Here is a 17,346-nt window from a genome sequence, read left to right on the forward strand (position 1 = left end):
TGCTAGATCAACACTTCTCAATGGCGAATCCCATGCCATTTTGTCTCTTTGGCTTGCCAACCTCTGACGCAGTAAGTTAACGAACCGACTGTGTAATCCTTCCGAAACATACAAAGTGGCCGCCTTTGCATATGTTGAAAAGCTTACTTCTTAAGGGCCATGGACGGAAGTGTCAGCCCATAGTACGGAGAAACAATGAATACTTGGCGAGAAGGCTAAGTACGGATTCCAGGCCTCAAGAACCCTTTTTGGGGAATATTTACGGATTCTAGGCCTCAAGAACCCTTTTTGGGGAATATTGACAACTTTCGGCTAGAAAGGTTTTAGTGGCTCATGATAATGGTGGAAAAGAAAATAAATATAAAAATGGAAAAGGGGATTTTATTGAAAGAAAATATGAAGAAACATAAGCCTAAACTTTCAGGGGAGAGTGTTTACAGAAAAGGATGAACCCCAAATAGAGTCACTTCACCCCCTATTTATAGTGCTAGGGAGATAGTCTAATTGAACTTAAATTCTAAAAAGATAAATACATTTAATTAAAGATAAATAAAAATAATTAAAATAAAATCCTAAATTTAAATAATCCTAATAATTATCTTAATATTAATTATCCTAATATAAATAAAATGGAGTCTTATATAATAAAATCTCTTCTTTTTGCGTTTTTAGTCCTTGTGTCTTCCACGCTCGCACTTTTGGCACAATCTTTTTCCTGTGTCGCATATCAACCCAATGTGTCTCCAAATTCACACTTTTGTCCCTTAATTTTGCTTTTGCCTCCAAATTAGTCCCTAAAAGATAAAAAGACATAAATAGCTTAAATTAGTAGGATCAAGCTCAGAATAAACACATGATTAATACATAAAACTATGTTATTCTAGAGCATTATCAAATTCCCTCCTACTTAGCCCATGCTTGCCCTCAAGTATGGTTCCTATCCACTGTGAAAGTTAGATTATTCCATAAAAGAAATACCACTCCAAAGTTTTATAAGAATTAGTTAAAAATGCATATAAAAAATAAAGAGAACCCTAAGCTTGCTTTAGGTAAAATAGAAAAAATTTTCCAATTAATACACACAGAAATTAAAATCGATTTGAATTATTTCATGGAAATTAGGTGAATTACTAAACCTACCAAGACACCCTCTTTGTTTCTTCCTTAGTCCCAAACTTTATTTATTTACATATATTTTCTTTTTTTTTTCTTTTTTTCTTTTTTTTCCTTTTTTTTTACTTTTTATTTTATTTTATTTATGTATGTGTGTATGTATGTTGGACCTTTTGACGTGAAGAGTGATGACAGTCAAGTACCAAACCCCGGTTACTCAGCCCAACATACTTTTATTTTTTATTTTTCCTAAGAACATGTCGAACCTTTTGAAGCGAAGAGTGATGACAACCCAAGCACCAAACCCCGGTTACTCAGCCCAACGCATTCTTAAGAATTAATTTCGGTTAGCGGAGCTTTAACTATCACGTCACACAACCTTTTGACGCGAAGTAGAATGACAACCCAATCACCTTACCCCGGTTACTCAGTCAGTCACGTTCTAAGCTGTACTCATAACCACGGAAAAATTTATTAACAATGAAATTAAAATTTTGAGAACATCGGGAAAAACAATTTATGTGTCAAGAACAAGTTTCAATAATCACCTAATAGCCATGAACATTAATTAAGCATGCAATCATTTTAAGTGTTCACTTTAGATTAAACTTGATCAATTTTACAAAAAGCAAGATAGAGTTAACTCCATTAATCACAATTGTTTTTAGCCTAATAAAAAGAAAACAGTGGAGATGGCATCAATTATAGGAAAAATCATAACTTCCCTAGAAGGCAAGAATCATGCATGAAAGTCAAACAGTGGCAAAGTCATGGTTAAATTCTTGGGCATGAAAAGAAGCAAGATATTCCAAAAAAAATAGTGAGCCAGCAACAATAGCAACAACCAAATCAGCAGGAACAACAAAAATTCAGCAGCTAAAATGACAGGAACAACTACCTCCCCCCTACTTAAACCACATAGTCCTCGATATGGAATAAATAAATAAATAGGTAGAAGAAAAGTTTAGAAGAACTCCCCGTGTAGTTACTGTTGTTCGCGCATTATGGTAATGAGTTTCCCTATTGTTGCTTCGGTTTACCTAGACAAAAGAAGAAAATTTTATTAATATCTAAAAATAATAAATAATAAAATAATAAGATAAAATAAATAAAATAAAAATAAAAATAAAAATAAAAAATAAAAAAATAAAAATTGGGTTGCCTCCCAACAAGCGCTTGTTTAACGTCGTTAGCTTGACGCCTTGAATGGTGGTTCTAACTAAATTTTCTCGACCGCGTGGGCCTGGAAATTCTCGTAAAATGGCTTCAGCCGTTGACCATTGACTGTGAACCGCTTTCCTGATTCTTCACTTTTTATTTCAACTGTGCCATGCGTAAATACTTCAGTCACAATAAAAGGTCCTTGCCACCGAGATCGAAGCTTACCTGGGAATAGCTTTAATACGGAGTTATAAAGCAAAACTCTTTGTCCTACCGAGAAATGCTTCTGAACTATTATTTTGTCATGAAATAGCTTTGTTTTGTCTTTATAAATTCGAGCATTCTTGTAGGCATCATTGCGAATTTCCTCCAATTCTTGAATGTCCAATTTCCTTGCCTTCCCTGCGGGCTTTAACTCCATGTTACATTGTCGAATAGCCCAATAAGCTTTATGCTCCAACTCTACTGGTAGATGACACGTTTTGCCAAAAACAAGTCGATACAGGGTCATGCCAGTTGGTCCCTTATATGCCATTCGATAGGCCCAAAGCACGTTATTGAGCCGAAGACTCCAATCCTTACGGTTGGGTCAAACCATTTTTTCCAAAATTGACTTGATCTCTCTATTTGAAACCTCTGCTAGGCCGTTCGTTTGGGGATAGTAGGCTATTGCTATACAATGATGAACTCCATATTTTGATAATAGTGCCTCCATGACCTTGTTGCAAAAGTGGGTACCACGATCACTGATCAAAGCTCGAGGTGTGCCAAACTTAGAAAAAATAGTTCATTTTAGAAACTCCACAACAGTTTTAGCATTATCATTGCGAGTAGGCTTTGTTTCTATCCACTTAGAAACATAGTCTACTGCAAGAAGTATATATATGTTTCCAAACGAAGAAATAAAGGGGCCCATGAAATCAATGCCCTATATATAAAAAATCTCACATACATGAATCGGGGATAGGGGCATTTGATTTCGTTTAGTGATATTTCCTGTATGCTGGCATTTATCGCAAGACTTACAAAAGCTAAACGCGTCGCGAAAGATTGTGGGCTAATATAGCTCACACTCCAATACCTTGTGAGCTGTCCGCTCAGGGCCAAAGTGAACTCCACAAGCTTCTATATGACAAAAAGTAAGGATAGAGGTTACCTTAGTTGCTGGAACACATCGTCGTATTATCTGATCTGAGCAATGTTTCCACAAGTATGGGTCATCCCATATGTAATTCTGAGTTTCGCGTCTAAGCTTGTTTTTTACGGATCGAGCTAACTCAGTGGGCAATGATATTGTGGTTAAGAGATTAACTATGTCTGCATACCACGGATAGTGAGCCTTGGTTGAGAATAAGCTTTCGTTAGGGAACTCATCCTTTATGGGAACATCATCAAACGAAGTTTTTATCTTACTCAAGTGATCAGCCACTAGGTTTTCACACCCCTTTTTGTCACGAATCTCGATGTCAAATTCTTAGAGCAGTAAAATCCACCTAATGAGCATTGGTTTTACTTCCTTCTTTGAGATCAAGTACCTAAGAGTTGCATGGTCAGAAAAAATAATCACCTTAGATCCTAGTAAATGTGATCGAAATTTATCTAAAGTAAACACAATAGCTAAAAGTTCTTTTTTTGTGGTTGTGTAGTTACTTTGTGCAGTATCTAGGGTCTTTGAGGCGTAGTAGATGACATGAGGCTCCTTGGCTATCTTTTGTCCTAATACAGCTCCCACATAATTTCAAAGGGATAGTTCCAGTCTGGTGCTTGTACTATAGGGGCAGTTACCAACTTTTGCTTAAGTGTATCAAATGCCTCTTTGCATTTTGGGTCAAACTCAAATTTCTTGTCTTTCTGCAACAGCTCACACAATGGTTTGGCTATTTTTGAGAAGTTTTTTATAAAACGCCTATAAAATCCTGCATGGCCAAGAAAAGAATGTATCTCTCTAATAGTAGAAGAATATGGTAGAGAATTTATAATGTTAATTTTGGCCTTATCAACCTCAATTCCCTTAGATGAGACTATATGACCTAGAATCAAACCTTTGTCTATCATAAAATGACACTTTTCATAGTTCAAGACAAGATTAAATTCTATGCACCTGTTCAAAATTATCGTAAGTTTTTCAAGGTATTCAGTAAAACAGTTTCCATACATGGTAAAATCATCCATAAAAACTTCAATATTTTTTTCTACATAATCGGAAAATATACTCATCATGCATCTCTGGAAAGTAGCTGGTGTGTTGCAAAGTCTAAATGGCATCCTTCTGTATGCAAATGTGCCAAAAGGGCATGTAAAAGAGGTATTCTCCTGGTCCTCTGGCGCAACAGGGATTTGGAAGAAACCTGAATATCCATCAAGACAACAAAAATGAGTTTTACGAGCTAAACGTTCAAGCAATTGATCTATAAAAGGAAGAGGGAAATGATCTTTTCTAGTATAAGCATTCAACTTCCATAATCGATGCGACATCGCCACCCGCTTACACTTTCGACCGATACTAAGTCACCTCAAGATTTTTTTTCATTGTCACGCCCGTTTTCTTGGGCACGACTTGTAACAGACTTACCCATCTACTGTCAGAAATAGGGAAGATGATGTCAGCATCCAGCAACTTAATTTTTTCCTTTTTTACCACCTCTATCATATTCGGGTTTAAACGTCTTTGTGCCTCTCTCCTTGGTTTCGTGTTCTTCTCCAAGTAAATCTTGTGGGTGCATGTCAAAGGGCTTATCCCTTTCAAGTTAGCAATGGTCCAGCCAATCTCCTCCTTATGACTCTTTAGTACCTAGATCAAACTTTCCTCCTCGGGTTTAGAGAGTTTATTTGAAATTATAATGGGTAAGGTATTACCTTTTTCCTAAAAATGCATACTTTAGATGCGCAGGAAGTGGTTTCAATTCCAAATCTGGAGCCTGCACAACTGAAGGTAGAAGTTTAGTTTCTAATGGGGACAATAATGTATTAACAAATTCATAATCATCAGATCTATATTCAGATTTGTCTTTATAAGTTGACTCAAAAGTCTCGTCTACTAATGAGTCAATCATGTCGACACGGTTTACACTCAAGATTTCGCTTGGATGGCTAATGGCATCGTAAACATTAAATTTCACTATCTCCCCATCAAATTCCATCGTAAGAGTGCCGCTTCAGACATCGATCTTGGTGCTAGTAGTACTAAGGAAGGGTCAGCCCAACAGGAGGTCCGAAAATCCAGTAGTGTTGTCCTCCTCCATCTTTATTACGTAGAAATCTGCAGGGAAAATAAGTTCATTAAATTTTACCGAGACGTCCTTGAGGACTCATTCGGGATGCACAATAGACCTATCCGCCAATTGAATAATAACACCTTTCTTTGTCAAAAAACCTGCGTTAAGTGATTCATAAATAGAATAAGGCATTACATTTATGGAGGCCCCTAAATCACACATAGCCTTTTTAATTCCTAAATGACCAATTTTGCATGGAATAGCGAACATACCCCTATCTTTGCATTTAACCGATATTTTTCGCTGTAGCACTGCGAAAACATTCTCACCAACACTTACCTTTTCATTACCTGTTAGTTTTCGTTTGTTGGTGCAAAGCTCTTTGAGGAACTTGGCATACCGTGGGATCTGTCTGATGGCATCTAACAGTGGTAAATTGATCTCGACATTTTTGAATATTTCGAGGATCTCCTTGTCTTCCTTACTTTTTCGACACTGATTTAATCGTCTTGGGAATGGAGGTTGGATTTTCGGCAGTGGGGGTTTCGCTGGGACCTGTTCATCGTTTTTGGGTTTTTTCTAGGCACTTTCTTGGCCAAGATTTCTACCAAGAATTGGTTCTAGCACCTTTCCACTTCTCAGCATTACTGCATTTGCATTTTTCCTCGGGTTTGGTTCTGTTTGCGATGGCAGCTTCCCTTGAGAGTTCATCTTATCAATTGACGTGGTCAATTCTCTTATAGACGCTTCGGTTTTCTGTTGAAAATCAAGCATGTTAGCTGCTAATTTATTGACCAAAGTTTCTAGAGGATTGCTTGAATCTCGTGGCTGTTGTGAAACTCGGTTCTGGTATGGTTGATTATATAGTGGGTTGGCCCCATAACTTAAGTTAGGGTGATCCCTCCATCCCGGGTTGTAGGTTTGTGTAAGGGTCGTATCGCCTTTGTGGTGGACCAGGAAAATTTCCCACAGTATCTAAATGGGCCATAGTATCATCATTCAAACTGGGACATGCATCAGTTGTATGTTCAGGGGTAGCACATATTCCGCATAATCGGGCTGTCTTTTCTTTTTCTGCAACAAGAGAATTCAAAATATTAGCAATTCTATCAATTTTATCTTCTAAGGTTGGATTACTTAGCTGATGAACCCTTCTAGGGGGTTTAGGATTAGCTCGGAATTGCTGAGAATTTGCAGCCATCGTGGAGATCAAATCTCTTGCTTGTTGTGGAGTCATATTGACCAATGCTCCTCCACTCGCGGCGTCTACCATATTCATTTCCATGAGTTTTAGGCCTTCATAAAAGTACTGGAGCAAAGACTGTTCCGTTATACCGTGTTGTGAGCAACTTGCACACAACTTCTTAAATCACTCCCAATAGTCATACAGAGTCTCTGTGTCTTTTTGCCTTATGCCCACGATTTCTCTTCTTAACTCAGCTGCTCGTGATGCAGGGAAAAACCTGTTAAAAAATAAGCGAGATAGATCAGCCCAAGTTGTAATAGATCTAGGAAGTAAATAAAATAACCATTTCCTAATTGAATCTGCTAGGGAAAAAGGGAAAGCGCGCAATTTAATTTGATCCTCAGTTACCCCCTGAGGTTGCATACTCAAACAAACCATATGGAATTCTTTTAAATGCTTGTGGGGGTTTTCATTTTGCAACCCACGGAAAGTTGGCAGTAGCTGAATCAAGCCTGACTTTAATTCAAAATCAGTATCCATAGTAGGATACGCGATACATAGTGGCGGTTGTTCTGTCGGCGCTTCGGCCAGTTGCCAAATTATCTGAGCCATAGGTTGAGGTGCTAAATTAGGGTTTTCGTCAACCCTAGTGTTAAATACTTCTTCAGGGGAATCGACTTCGAATTTTTCGCTTTCAAAAGTTTGAGTAGGGTTTTTGTTAACCCTAGACTCTACTTCGTCATCGATTCTGATTTCTGGCGGTGGATTGCTTTGAGTTCTAACCACCGTTGACTGTTTTTTTCTTAGCTTTGTTTCCTTGCGATTAGCTCTCGCAGTCTTTTCAATCTCCGAATCAAACGCAAGAGTTCCTAGAGCAGATCTGGTCATAAGAAACAAAAAACAAGATTAGTACGTTACCGATCCCCGGCAACGGCGCCAAAATTTGATACGGTCATTGAGAGCACAAAAAATATCCTATTCCCTGTAAAATAATAAAAATAACAGTAAAGGGGAAGTAGGCTCGAATCTTCAGGGACCGGATTGTACGAATGCTCGTTTCTTAAAATCTTGGACAATTTCTTGGCCAAAAAACTTACGTTCTTGAAAAATAAAAAGAATTAAGAATTTCGATTTGGGAAAATAAAAATAGTATTTAAATTAAATTGAAATTGTGAAATTAAATAAATGACGGAAATTGAGATGGAGAATATATAAAAATAATAAGGAGAGTTAAAGGAAAAGAAATTCTTATTGGTAGATTCCAGCCTCCAGTTGTCTCATTCCACCTTGGGTTCAATCCTCGGCTTTTAAATAACCCTTCTCAACTCAAGTAAGCCAGTTATAGTGGAAGAGGACGCCTACGACCACCAGCTCCAAAGATTAGACTTATGATTTTTAGGGAACCTGACTCTAGCCAATAATTTATGCTAGATCAACGCTTCTCAATGGCGAATCCCACGCCATTTTGTCTCTTTGGCTTGCCAACCTCTAACGCAGTAAGTTAACGAACCGACTGTGTAATCCTTCCAAAACATGCAAAGCGGCCGCCTTTGCATATGCTGAAAAGCTTACTTCTTAAGGACCATGGACAGAAGAGTTAGCCCATAGTGCGGAGAAACGATGAATACTTGGCGAGAAGGCTAAGTATGGATTCTAGGCCTCAAGAACCCTTTTTGGGGAATATTGACAACTTTCGGCTAGATAGGTTTTAGTGGCTCATGATAATGGTGGAAAAGAAAATAAATATAAAAATGGAAAAAAGGGATTTTATTGAAAGAAAATATGAAGAAACAAAAGCCTAGACTTTTAAGGGAAGAGTGTTTACAGAAAAGGATGAACCCCAAATAGAGTCACTTCACCCCCTATTTATAGTGCTAGGTAGATAGTCTAATTGAACTTAAATTCTAAAAAGATGAATACAGTTAATTAAAGATAAATAAAGATAATTAAAATAAAATCCTAAATTTGAATAATCCTAATAATTATCTTAATATTAATTATCCTAATATAAATAAAATGGAGTCTTATAGAATAAAATCTCTTCTTTTTGCGTTTTTAGTCCTTGTGTCTTCCACGCTCGCACTTTTGGCACAATCTTTTTCGTGTGTCGCATATCAACCCAATTTGTCTCCAAATTTGCACTTTTGTCCCTTAATTTTGCTTTTGCCTCCAAATCAGTCCCTAAAAGATAAAAAGACATAAATAGCTCAAATTAGTAGGATCAAGCTCAGAGTAGACACATGATTAATACATAAAAATATGTTATTCTAGAGCATTATTAGTCTTCTTCTTCGGTTCTAGCTTCGGTTGCTCAGCCTGGTAATTCCTTTGTATGCTTAACAAAGACTTCCTCAAATGGTCCTTCAATATTTAACTCGGGTGCTTTAAATCATATCTCTCGTAATAAAAACATTTCTCTACTCTTGTCTTTTCTTTTACCTCTTCCATAGTTAACTTAGCCAATGGTACTCAAATTGTTATTGAATGGGTTGGAGAAATCCATCCTCTCCCATCTATACCATAAATGCCAGTATTATATGCCTAGAATTCTTGTATAGCTTAATATCTAATGGTAAGCTCCCTAACCAAATAAAATGTAAAGTCATTTTTTATTCCTATTCTATTTTTCTGCAAGATCTGAGTACAGGGAAGATTATTGGTGAAGGGTGTGGTTATCTCTCTTGTATTACAACTTCAACCGCCTTGTCTTCCAATACTTTTGTTAATCTTCACAGTCGCTTAGTTCATCCTAGTCTCTCCAAACTTAAAGGAGCGGTTCCTCAACAATATAGTTTCTTCTATCTTACAAAACCAAAGTCTCCATTCCATTGTCATCCCTAGTTACCCTTTTCATTCTTTCTCTACTCGGGTTTTTGGTTGAACTTGTCTTGTTCATAACCACTTGCCAGAAAAATATATTTTTTTCTCAAAGCTATTAAATGCATCATTTTAGGGGTACACTTGACATAAAAATTGTACAAATGCTATGATCCTATCACTCAAAATTATTTTATTCATGCAGATGTAACTTTTACTTAAACTACTTAGTATTTCTCCTTTCCATCTCAAACACAAAAAGATGTTATTAATGCCCCTACAACTATTTTTCCTCTTCTTAATAATCCACCTCCCACCAAACCTCTTCAAGTAGATTCTCGATGCTCCACTACTAATTCTCCTAATCATTCCTTACGAATATAGTTTAGGTAGATGGTCCAAGTGAACCAGCTTCTCCATCTCTGATCATGCCTCAAGAACACACTCCACCAATTGCTCTCAGAAAAGGTATTCGTTCTTCTCGTAATCCTTATCCTAGTTACAATTTTTTAAGTTATCGCTAATTATCACCTTCATATTTTGCCTTTATCTCATCTTTATCCAATGTGTTAAATTCTAAGACTGCTAGTGTGATAAAGGTTGATCATGGATGGAAACAAGCTATATATTGCGGAAGAAATGAATGCTCTTCATGCTAATCACACATAGGACCTAGTTCCCTTACCACTGAGTAAATCAACTGTTGGTTGTCTATGGGTATACACAGTTAAAGACAATTTGGATGAAAGATAGACCGACTAAAGGCGCATCTAGTTGCTCAAGGTTTTATATGGGTTCTCACTTTTATTATAGGGAAACTTTATCTCCTGTTGCCAAGACCACCTTGATTCGACTCTTAATCTCCCTTGCTATAATGAATCATTCGAATATTCATCATGTCAATATTAAAAAGAATTCTTTATGAAGATTCAAATGAAGAAATTTACGTGGCGCAACTGCTTTGATTCGTTGTTCAAGAGGAATTTTAGTATGTCGATTGAGGAAATCTCTTTATGGTCTAAAGTAGTCTTGAAGAGCTTGGTTGGGCCAATTTAGCATTGTTATAACAAATAACTCAGTCTTTCTTTATGATAACATTCATGCCAAGTACATATATTTGGTTATTTATATGGATGATATTGCCATCACTGTGATGATCATGAAGGGTTAGTTCAACTCAAGCAACATCTTTTCAGCCACCTTCAAACTAAAGATTTTGGAATGTTGAAATTCTTTTTTTGGTATTGAAGTGGAACAAACGAACAGGCACAATTACTATTTCTCAAAAGAATAATACATTGGATTATATTGGAAGAAACATGGATGTTGTGTTGTAAACATGTTGATTGATAGAATTACATAGATGTTGTATCGTAAACATGTTGATTGATAGAAGCTTAGTAAAATAGAAAATTCTTAAAAAAGGAACGAAGTAACTAACAGAGGTATTATCCTGTAAGCTTGACTTGTATTCAGTATTGCATACATGACTTATATATAGAAGGAATAAGCCTAACTGCTGCTAATAACTCTTTAACAAATACCAACTTTGTTAACTGCCTAACCACCTGACTTATCACTATAACATTCACCCAGCTTCCTCGAGTGGTAACACCCGAAGAAGACTATGAAACCGACTAAACAGAGACACTGATAATGGTTTAGTAAGAATATCTGCCACCTGATCACAGGCTAGAACTTCACCAACAACCAAGTCTCCACTAGCCACCTTCTCGCGAACAAAAAGTAAGTCAAGCTCAACATGTTTGAACTTGGAGTGAAGAACCGGATTAGCCGCAACAGCCACAGCACTAGAATTATCACACCATACTATCGGTAGATCAACTGAACTGACATTTAGTTTTGCTAATAGTGAGACTAGCCAAGTAATATCACTAGTAGCCGTTGCTAAACTGCGATACTCGGCTTCAGCCGTAGAGCGAGAAACAACTGGCTGCTTCTTAGAACACCATGATATAGGGGTATGACCAAAATATACACAGTACCCCGTAGTAGACCTCCGATCATCAAAATCAAGACCCCAATTGGCATCAGCATAATTGACCAAAGATAAACGATCAGACCAACGAAAAACTAGCCCATGAGAAAGAGTACCGCATAGATATCGTAAAATCTATTTTAATACTACCATATGGCAAGTAGTGGGAGCATGCATGAATTGACACACCCGATTAACAGCATATGCGATGTCTGGTCGAGTTAGTACAATATATTGAAGTGTTTCAGCAAGACTGCGATATTCAGTTGGATCAGCCAGCGGCTTACCCTCATTTTTAGACAACATAGATGAACTCACCATTGGCGTATGAACACTTTTGGCATTAGACATAGAACCCCGATCAAGAAGCTCTCGAATGTATTTGAGCTGAAACAAATGAAGACTGCCAGAGGAAGATCGACTTACTTCAATGCCCAAAAAATAATGGAGATCACCCATATCCTTTAAAGTAAACTCGTTATGTAACTTTTGAACAAAATAATTAATTGCGTCAGATGAACTGCCAGTGATAACAATGTCATTCACATAGACAAACACATAATGTGTAAACTCGAAGGAAGATCGGACAAACAAAGAAACATCCGATTTAGAGAGGACAAACCCAGTAAAAACAAGAAACTACTTTAATTTGTTAAACTAGGCACGCGGAGCTTGCCGTAAGCCATACAAAGCTTTTGTCAGCCGACACACAAGCCTCTCACCATTTGGACCAGACTGAACATAACCAGGGGGTTGCTACATGAAAACTTCATCAGTCAGGTCTCCATTTAAAAAGGCATTATTGATATCAACTTGTTGTAGAGGCCATCCTTTAGTCACAGTAATAAACAAAATGGCTCGTATAGTGGCAGGTTTTACAACTGGATTGAATGTTTCCTTGAAACCACAGCCAAGAACCTGGGAACAACCCTTGGCTACTAACTGGGCTTTTCTTCGAACAATCGACCCATTAGGATTTTTCTTTACCTTAAACAACCATTTGCATCCAATTTTTTTATGACTAGGAGGAAGAGTACTAAGTTCCCACGTAGAGTTAGCAATTAATGCATCGATTTCACCTTGAATCGCTAGGCACCAGTCTGGGTGAGCAAGTGTCTCCTCAACAGAATTGGGCTCTGACTCAACTTTATCCATAGTCAAAGCCTTTGGTTTAAACACCCTAGCCTTAGACCAAGTAACCATAACATGAGTGTTAATAGTTGAAACAGTGAGAACAGAAACTTGTTTATGAGGAAACTGAATAACTTCAGTAGATAGAAGGTTGTTCTGTACACCAGACCCCGATTCATGCACTGAACTGACTTGAAGAGCTTGTGGAGGACTACATAGAGTAGATTGAGGCATCACACGATTCTGACTGGCCAGAGAGACCCCGGTGTTAGAAATTCTACTAGGCTCTGTAGAATTGAAAGAGTGCATAACAGGAACATATGTAGTAGTACTTGGACTCATCAAAAATAACATGTCGAGAGACGATTACCTTACCATCTGGTGTTAAACAGTAATAACCCTTATGTTGCGAACTATACCTAAGAAAAGTAGATGGTTGTGAGCGAAAATCAAGCTTATGATTAACAAAAGGTCGTAAGTGCAGAAAACAACAACAACCAAATACCTGAAGATAATCATAGGTTGGTTCATGACCAAACAGACTTTGATACGGGAATTTACCCTTCAGAACTGTAGTAGGTAGTCGATTAATAAAATGAACTGCACTCAAAAAGCATAGCCCTAATAAGTCATAGGTAAATTAGCTTAAGCTAGAAGAATGAGACTAGTCTCCACAATGTGTCGATGTTTACGCTCAGCAACACCATTCTGTTCAAAGTTGTGAGGACAGGTAATTTGATGAAGAATCCCATGACTTGCTAGAACAGAGCAATAGCACGAAGCTCACCACCCCATTCACTCTGGAATTTTTTGATAGGCTTCCCAAACTGAGTAAGTATCACTTTCTGAAATTGTAGAAAACAATCTGTTAAAAGTTAATGTAGAAATTATTTGTTACTATTTACTGATTGAATAAGTTAGTTGTTGAGTCAGTCAAAGTTTGTTTCAAACAGACCTAGTCTTTGTTTAGTGCCAGTAGTGTTCCTTTTATTTAGGAGATTTAGTTGTTACCTGTTTTAGTATTTATAGTACTCTTCATGGAATAAAGAGGGTACTTGCCATTTCTAATTTTTTGAATTCCTTTTGCTTAAATTTAAGTCCTTTGTTCTGTTTTTACTTTTATATTCAGCAGCTTTTTCTTGACACAATCCATTGCTTGAGATTTGTTTTAACAAATAAACCCAGGTAAATCGACTACTCATGTCAATGAACGAAACATAATACAAATTCCATTCACAAGGAACAGATGCTGGTCCCCACAAATCAAAAACAACTGATTCAAACAATTCAACATATTTAGTACTAGATTGTGAAAAGGGCAATTTATGAGATTTGCCTTTTTGACATGCTACACAAACATTAGCAAGACATTTTTATTGCAAGTAATCTGACACTGATCAAGAACAGTCTTTACAATAGTAGAAAAAAGATGACCAAGCCTTTTATGCCATAAAGTAAAAACATTATCATCTGTGGAGCAATCCTGAATAGCAGCGTTGTGAACAAAAAGGCGGAGGATAACCGATTCTGCTGAAAAATGATAGAGCCCATCACGAACTTGGCCCCACATCAATATTTCCTGTGTCTGGATGTCCTCAATCACACAATAAGATAGATGAAACTCAAAAATACATTATTTTTAGTAGCAAATTTAGAAACAGATAGCAAATTTTTCCAGATGCTTACAACACACAAAACATTCAACAGATGAAGTAATTTCTCCTGTGTTGGTACAGTTGTACTCCCAATGAAGGAAATCTTAGTGGAAGCTTCATTACCCATTAGAAGAGAGGAGTTAACTGAATATGGATTGGAGGTATGTAAATTGGAGGCATTTTGACACACGTGGTGAGTAGCCCCTGAATCTGGACACCAAGAAGTGCTCCCTACCAGAAATGGAACATAAGAATCAGTGGTATTAAAATTCGAACCATAGGCAGTGGCATCAAAATAGTCAGAGGCATGCAAGTCAAAAAGCCAGAGGGTATTCCAACAAATTGAGACGAGTCATACTGAGACGAGTCAACATCAAATACACGAGCACGCAGTTTTGTTATCCACGGAACCTCAGGAGCAGTGGTCTAAAAATTCCTATCAAGATGAACACAATTAGCATTGGGCCTAGAGAAATATTGTCCATCATTCAATCGAGGCCTGACAAAGCTATTAGGCCCAAAGTTATGGCCTGCACCAATCGGCCCACGAGCATTAACGTCCATGCCCTTTTCACCATAATCATAACACGAGCCCAAGGAGGGAGGAACAAACCGTCCACCACCATGCCTATAAGACACGTCAACATTCGACCTAATACCATGTGGCACAAACATGTGCGGCCCAAATGGCACATTTAGTGCATGCAGCCACGTGGGGCCATATTTTTTATTCCTATATTCGGTTTAATATATGAAGGCAGAGACCAATTTTGACCAGATTTGCAATTTTGACCATAGTCATTTGAAAAACCAGACACGAGCCCACCTCAATGTGCCACAACCGACGATTGCTTATCACGATGGTACCTGTAATAACAACGTTGAGCAAGATGACCATTCCGACTACAAATTTTCCATTAAAATCAAGGACAAAAATTGAAACCACGGCCACAAACTGAAGAACGACCACCACAAGAAGAACCATCCTCCACGAGTGGCTGAGATCCTTCCACATAATTCTCAGCAACCACCACCTATTGAACAGATCTACTCTGTCGAGTCTCGCACTCAAGCAGCACATCAACAAGACGTTGAAACGGCAACGGGGCCGAAGAAAGCGAGGCAGAGGACACGATTCCCTCAAATTCAGAAGAGAGACCCGCAAGCAAAATCGTCGATCTTTTGGCCTCTAAAATTAGAGAACCAGACACTGTAAGAAGAGCACACAGACCATTGATTTTGTCAACATAAGATAGGATAGAAAGGCTACCTTTCTTAAGCGAATAAAGTTCGTGACGAATTGAGATTGCTTTGTACTCGTGTCAGCCGCAAATGATCTATTCGCCATGAGCCACACATCGTTCGTGATCCAGAAGTTCGTGAAGAAGGACAGAATGGAAGGACTTATGGTAAAGAGTAGCCATGAAGTGAGAAGGTTGTCTTGTTGAGTAAACGCCGAGGTAAATAGATTTGCAGTAAGAGATCCATCAGAAGCTTGAACGAATCTCGTCAGAGCAATCAAAGTGCCATAAAAAAATCCAAACAAATCGTAACCAGTAAGAATAAAACGAACTTGCTGTTGCCACTGAATGAACGAGCCCTTATCAAGTTTAACAATATCATGTCGAGGAAAAGAATGATCCGATCACCAGTGAACACAAAACCACTAGGTTCAACAGAGTCAGAGTCGGCGGAGTGCGTGATAGCCATGCCCAAGAATCAACGAGTGATTGATACCATGATAGAAGCTTAGTAAAATAAAAAATTCTTAAAGAAGGAACAAAGTAACTAACAGAGGTATTATTCTTTAAGCTTGACTTGTATTCATTATTGCATACATGACTTATATATAGAAGGAATAAGCCTAACTGCTGCTAACAACTCTTTAATAAATACCAACTTTGTTAACTGCCTAACCACCTGACTTATCACTTTAACATTGATATACCTATGGACCCTAATGCAAACTTGTTCTAGGACAGAGGGAGCCTCTAAAATATCCTAGTTAATATCAAAGTTTAGTTGGGAAATTGAACTATTTTACTATCACACATTTGACTTTTTTTTTAGTGAGTGTGGTAAATCAATTTCTTCAAGCTCTATGTGATAGTTATTGAGATACAATGATACGTATCCTTCGATACATCAAAGGTGTGACCAAAAAAGATTTGTTACATGAAGAGAAAGGAAATACATAGGTTGTTTGGTATTCAAATGTAGATTGGGCAAGATCTCCTTTAGATAGAAAGTCTACTTTAGGATATTATGTCTTCTTTAGAGGAAATATAATATCATGGAAAGGTAAAAAGCAAGATGTTGTGGCAAGATAAGTATAGAAGCAGAGTATCAAGCCATCGCCTTAGTCAATTGTGAACTTATCTGGTTGAAATAGCTTCTTCTGGAATTAAAGTGTGAAATTGATAGCCTAGTGCAGTTGTGATAATCAAGCAACTCGACATATTTCTACGAATTTGATATTTCAAGAAAGGACAAAACCCATAGAGATTGATTGTATAGAAAATTAAGGCAAAGTGTATTACTACTGATTTTGTCACTTCTAATGATCAGCTAGCAGATGTCCTCACTAAATCTCTTAGGAAACCTTGGATTAAGTATATATGTAACAAGCTAGGAGCATATGATTTATATGCTTCAGCTTGAAGGGGGAGTGTTATTATATGCATGATCTTAGGATATGATTTAGTATTTTCACTCTCTGTGTAGTAGGTTGAAAATTAGGTAATTGCAAATTATTTTGCTTATTTTTCGTATATTCTTTCATATTTATATGATTATGTGTTTTTTTTTGTGTAATGATTTTGTTAGTCTACTTGCAATTTATGAATTGGTTAAATAAATAAAGTTTCATAATTAATTTATTATATCTTTGTATAATTATCCTCATTGATTTTTGCATAAAAAGTAAAATGAATAAATAAATTTTAGCACATTGAATATTTAAGGATTTAACTAACATTAAATTGCATTATATGGTGAGTCTATGATGTGAGAAGACAACTTATATTAGTAGGTAATTTAAATTGTTTGTAGTCCATGGAATTAAAAATT

At 37.1% G+C, this 17,346-nt stretch overlaps 1 protein-coding gene across 1 annotated transcript; it reads right to left on the bottom strand.

The window, feature by feature from the left end:
- Nucleotides 1–2,332: 2,332 nt before the first annotated feature.
- Nucleotides 2,333–2,809, bottom strand: LOC128286856 (uncharacterized). The gene has a single exon (XM_053024623.1). It carries the CDS (start codon nt 2,807–2,809, stop codon nt 2,333–2,335), a length of 477 nt encoding a protein of 158 aa, XP_052880583.1.
- Nucleotides 2,810–17,346: the final 14,537 nt, after the last annotated feature.

Source organism: Gossypium arboreum, chromosome 13 (assembly GCF_025698485.1).
Source record: "Gossypium arboreum isolate Shixiya-1 chromosome 13, ASM2569848v2, whole genome shotgun sequence".
In the NCBI taxonomy this organism is placed as follows: domain Eukaryota; kingdom Viridiplantae; phylum Streptophyta; class Magnoliopsida; order Malvales; family Malvaceae; genus Gossypium; species Gossypium arboreum.